Below are 5,646 nucleotides of genomic sequence, written 5' to 3' on the forward strand. Positions count from 1 at the left end.
AACTACTGACCTTGTGGTTCACAGCCCGATTCGTAACCACTATGCTACCAGAGCTCCTTAAATCTGGATAGTCCCCTGTAATTTACCAGCATCCCTGCCACTTTATGTAACATGGAGACAGCATGCTGTTGTTAAGTGACATGGAGTCTATTCCAACTCATAGAAATCCTGGATAGAGTGCCGAGGAGTGGCTGGTGTCACTGAACTGTTGATCTTGTATTTAGCAGCCAAGTGCTTATCCTACAACGCCACTCAGGTTACCTTAAGCTTTCTGTAGTTGACTTTCTTAGAGGAAAAAGTGAAATATGTCTTATACCTATGTATAAAAAAAGGCATGTGGAGGCAGTGTCTGACCTCTAACTTCACAGGAGTAAAGGAGGAGAATTACCATCAACCCAAGGACGATTCTTGAGGCTGTGGATCAGGCATATCTCTACCCTTCTTTACCAATCTGACACCAACCATCCCCTTCCACAGCACTCTCTAATCAGCTTCATTAGATAATTCAGTATAATGGCCATAAAGAACTTAGACACCATACTCACAGTTAAGGGGTCTATTAGGTTACAATTCAATATCAGAAATGTACAGGACACAGTTCTTTCAATCAGGACAGCCTCTTTGCAGTCACGCCCACAAGCAGGCCTCTGGTCCTTAGCCTCTCAGCCACAGGCCCCTTAGTTCTCTGCCCTGCTCCAGTAATGTTACAAAGCTCTTTTAGCACTGCTGTTAAATGCCCAAAGGGCATGCCATATCATTATAAGCCTCCACCCAAAGACACTCAGCTCTAGCTCCAGGGGTCAGCAAACCCAGCTCCCCAACTGAGTGCGTGGAGGCACCCCATTCCCTAAGTGCGAGTCCCGCACAAAGGCACTCAGTATTACTTGCTCCATGGGCTGGCTGGGAAGTCCATCAGTCTGTCTCGCCATGTGGCTCTTAGTTCTGTTGCTGCTGCTCCTCTGCCACTTTTCTGATACTCCTACAACCTCACACCTTTCTGTCACTGCATCAAAAACACCTTTCTGTTGCTGGGTCAAAAAGATTTCACCGGTAGGGAGGATCTGAGAGTCCAAAGGACACACTTCACTCCTGACTCTTCTTCCTTGATGGTAGTGAGATTCCCCAATTCTTGGTTCTGAGATAGTTGGTTTTAAACCCAGCAAGATGGCTAAACTGAGCAATCCTCTCATTAGATTTCCAAGGATTTACCATCACAATTAGCCACATAAGCAATCATTCACAACTAAAACATATCACCCTATCAGCATTTGAGCCCACCTTCTCTTACCCAGAACTATTAGGAAACAAAGTTGTTTGGTGAGAGTTACAAAAATTATGGTTAGACGAGCTATATGAAGTATTTCACGGCACTGCATTGTCTCTACCAAAGTGTGAAGAGAAGTGGCCCCACTTTTTTCATTTGTTTTATTTATCTGCCCCCTCCACCATAGGCATTTTGAGTTTGTAAGCACTATAACAGCTAGCATGAAGTAGCTTTTAGTCCTAATTGATTTGCTCTGCAATATAGTGGTTACGAATCGGGCTGTGAACCTTAAGGTCAGCGGTTCGAAACTACCAGTCGCTCCGTGGGAGAAAGATGAGGCTTTCTACTCCCGTAAAGATTTACACCCTCGGAAACCCTGTACAGGGTCGCTATGGGTCGGACCCGACTCGATGGCACTTAACATAACATAACATAACATAACATAACATAACATAACATAAATATATATATATCACCTGATAGCACTAATAATGGAGTCCTGGTGTGGCGCTGTGGGTTAATGCACCAGACTGAAAAGCTGTTTGAACTGCAAGGTCGGTAGTTCAAGCTTACCAGCTGCTCCTCGGAAACCCTATACAGGGTCGCTATGGGTTGGAACCGACTTGACGGCATTTAATAATAACAACAACATCACTAATAATGATATTCCACATATTTTTATGATAAAATTGAGTCTTTGGTAAAGTTACTGTGTCAATTTTTTCAAACACTAAAGCACATATAGAAAAGTCAATGCAAATAACAGTTTATAAGTAAGCTCAATATATAATTAAAATTTAATATTTAAATTCAATATACAATTTTAAAAAAAGAAAATTACCTTTCAGAAGATGATTTAGGTCCATTGTGTCATGTAAAACTTTCTGCTTATATCTTTGGTCTAAATTAGAATCTAATGATGAGGACTTTGAGGTTGACGTAAGACAGGGACCGCATTTTTCTTTCCCTTTTCCAGGTGATTTCAAATGTTTTGAGTTATACAGTAAGTCTTCACCATTTTCATATACTTCTTGACTAACATTTTCTTGTCTTTTAACTTTAACTTTTTGATCATTTGATGTAGCCAGTTCAAAAGACTGCAGAGGGCTGATGTCTGGGGTTGATAGAGGAGTTACATCAGTCACAGTATCTTCAGATTCCTCAGTATAATCACCAACTTTTGGTTTAGTACTTAAAGGCTGCATTCCTACTGATTTTATTCCTGAATTATATTTCTGTTTTGGTGATAAAAGGGTTACACCAGAAACATGTTTCTTTAATGATGGAGATGAATCAGATATACAGCTATCAGACCCTGTATCTGAACAATCTGTATCTGAACTTGAAGATGAGGACAAAGAGGAAGAGGAGGAAGAGGAACTCATTTTGGAATACTTTTTATTTACTCCTTTTTTAAAGGAGCTATTAGGTGGTTTAGCTGACTTGGACCTGATATGATGTCTTTTCCCATCATCACTGCTTTCCTCACTATCTGTATAGTAATCATCACCTTCTTTTACAATTTTGGGAATTCTATTTGAAATGGGCAAGTGCATCTTAAGTCCTACGTCACACTGTTTTTCTGACCTTGAAGAAGTGGTCAAAGATGAACTTCTAGTGTGCATGATATTGTTCTCTAGATAATGCTCTTCTAGAGGAATGTCTTCTTTTTTCCCATTTCCCTTCTCAGTAAGATGATTTTCTTTAGTTTGGAGTCCAAATTTCAAGTTAGTATTTTCTGTATCTTTATCTAGTCTCTCTTTAGTAACATCAATTTGCTTATCAAACACTGACTGACTTTCACATTTCTGTGCTTCTTCAAAGTCACTGTCAAAGAAAGAATGATCTACTTCTCCTTCGGATATATCTGCAAACCGGTCCATGATGGTAATAATATTTCTGAAAAGAAAGAAAGTGCAACCATCAGACTAATTTTTAAATACATTTCATTTTTATTTACTGCAAACTATTTCCAAACTTGGAAGTTTGTCTACTATATTGTCTTCTGCACCCCTGCAAAATAAAATGCATAGCTGAGTGAAGTGATGATAGGCCTACAGCAGTAAAATAAATAAATAAATCTAATAGCTCAGTTCACAGAAAAAAAGTACCAAATCATCAGGGCAGGCATATCACAAAGATATCTTGGTGAATAAAGAAAAGAGACCTTCCATAAATTCAATAGTTAGCGTTTAAAATAAGAAAGGATGGAATTCCCAAATACCACAGGAAAATTTCTACAGCTAATGGAAGTAAAATTTAGCAAAGTTACAAGGTACAAGATGAACAACAAAAATAAGTTGAGTTTCTACATACCAGCAATGAAAAACCTGAAAGGGTAATTAGAGAAACAATTTTGTTGCAATAGCAGCTAAGAGAATAAAATTCCTAGGATTAAATCAACCAGGGACATGAAGGAATTATACAGTGGAAAAGTACAAACTCAGGGACATGAAGGAATTATACAACGGAAAGTACAAACTTTTGCTGAAAGAGATTAAAGAAGGCTTAAACAAAAAGAACAATGTCCCATGTTCACTGATTGGAATACTTAATGTTGTTAAGATGTCAATACTGCCTGTCATAGACTAAATTGTGTTCCCTCAAAATATGTGTCAACTTAGCTGGGTCATGATTCTTAGTAGTTTGGCAGTTTTGTAAAGATGTAGTTTGGTAGAGATGTAGGAGGATTCCCCATGAAGTGATCAACTGTGACGAATCAGTACGAGAATTAAGGGAGGGCTATAATATCTTTCCACAATTTGTGTCAAGTTTGTCATACTGTGGTGGCTTGTGTGTTGCTGGAAGGTAGATCACTGATAATTTAAATGCCAGCAGGGTCACCCATGGTGGACAAGTTTCAGCAGAGCTTATAGACTAAGACAGACTAGGAATGATAGACCACTTCTGAATGGTTAACCAATGAAAACCTCATAGATAGCAGCAGAAAACTGTCTTATAAAATAATGGATTATATGAAGCAGCATGTGGCGTCAGGATTGCAGGAAGGCTCATTAACAACCTTAGTATGCAGATGATATAAACTTGTTTGCTGAAAAGTCAAAAGGACTTAAAATACTTACTGATGAAGATCAAAGACCACAGCTTTCAGTATGGATTGCTCGTCAATGTAAAGAAAACAAAACTACTCACAACTGAACCAATAAATAGCCTATTGATACATGGAAAAAAGATTGACATAAAAGATTTCATTTTGTTTGGATCCACAATCGGTGCTCATGCAAGCAGCAGGTAAGAAATCAAATGTCATCTGCTTTGCCCTGGCCGTTTCCACCTTATCAGCCATGGTCATGTCTAAAGGGCATTGTATTAAGGAAGTTCTTGAACTTTCTTTGGTGGTGGAAGATAAAGTTAAAGTCTACAAGAAGACCAAGGAGGCAGTTTTACTGCTTAAGAAACTTAAGGCTTGGAATGGTATTAAGAAGATCTATGCTTCTCAGCAAATGAGAGCTGGCAAGGGCAAAATGAGAAATCACCAACGTACCCACCGCAGCGGACCATACATTATCTATAATGAAGACGATGGTATCATCAAGGCCTTCAGAAACATCCCTGCAATTACTTTGATTAAGGTAAGCAAGCTAAACATTTAAAAACTTGCTCCTGGTGGACATGTGGGACGTTGCATTTGGACTGAAGGTGCTTTATGAAAGTTAGATGAGTTGGATGATACTTGGTGTAAAGTTGCCTCCTTCAAGAGTACCTATAACCATTAGGATGAATGTAAATAAAGCTAATGTTCTCCCATGTAAACCATCACATAATTCACAATAAACATTAAAAAAGAAACAAACAAAAGAGTACCTATAACCTTCTCATGCATAAGATCATCAATACAGACCTTAACAGAATCTTGAAAAGCCCTTAGATCCAAAGAGTGTTCCAAGCACCACACAAGAAGATTCACTGCAGAGTCCTGAAGAAGAATCCACTGAAAAACCTGAGAATCATGTGGAAGCTGAATCCATAAGCAAAGACCATGCACCAAAACACTACTCTTCGCTAGGCTAGGAATCACAAACTTAGGGTGGCTAAGGCAACAGCAGCACTAGAGGCCAAATCAGATGAGAAGAGGGTTCCAGTCAAGAAACCTGTGGCAGGGAAGAAAGGAAGGAAGAAGACTGTCAGTGTGAAGAAGCTGAAGAAAGTCACTGTGGTGGGAAAGTAGCCTGCAGCGAACAAGAAACCAGCAGCTGAGAAAAAGTAATCAGCAGTAAAGAATCCTCCCACAGAAGAAAAGAAGCCTGATACATAAACTTTATATTTGTTTCTCCCAAATTAGTCAAATAACTTTGGACGGCGTATTTTGAATAAAGACAGGCCTGGTCATAAAAAAAAAAAAGAGGAAGAGAGAGAGAGAG

General features: G+C 39.0%; 1 protein-coding gene and 1 pseudogene across 1 annotated transcript in view; one reads left to right on the forward strand and one right to left on the reverse strand.

The window, feature by feature from the left end:
* The window catches only part of KIAA1430 (KIAA1430 ortholog), a 44,496-nt gene extending 41,349 nt beyond the window's left edge, over positions 1-3,147 (reverse strand). Inside the window, exon 1 of the mRNA XM_006834506.1 lies at positions 2,106-3,147. Within this exon, the coding sequence (XP_006834569.1) occupies positions 2,106-3,147 (1,042 nt within the window). The remainder of the gene's footprint in view (positions 1-2,105) is intronic.
* Positions 3,148-3,715: 568 nt separating this feature from the next.
* LOC102840007 lies at positions 3,716-5,540 on the forward strand (annotated as a pseudogene).
* The last annotated feature ends 106 nt before the right edge of the window (positions 5,541-5,646 follow it).

Source organism: Chrysochloris asiatica, unplaced genomic scaffold (assembly GCF_000296735.1).
Source record: "Chrysochloris asiatica unplaced genomic scaffold, ChrAsi1.0 scaffold00011, whole genome shotgun sequence".
Classification (NCBI taxonomy): domain Eukaryota; kingdom Metazoa; phylum Chordata; class Mammalia; order Afrosoricida; family Chrysochloridae; genus Chrysochloris; species Chrysochloris asiatica.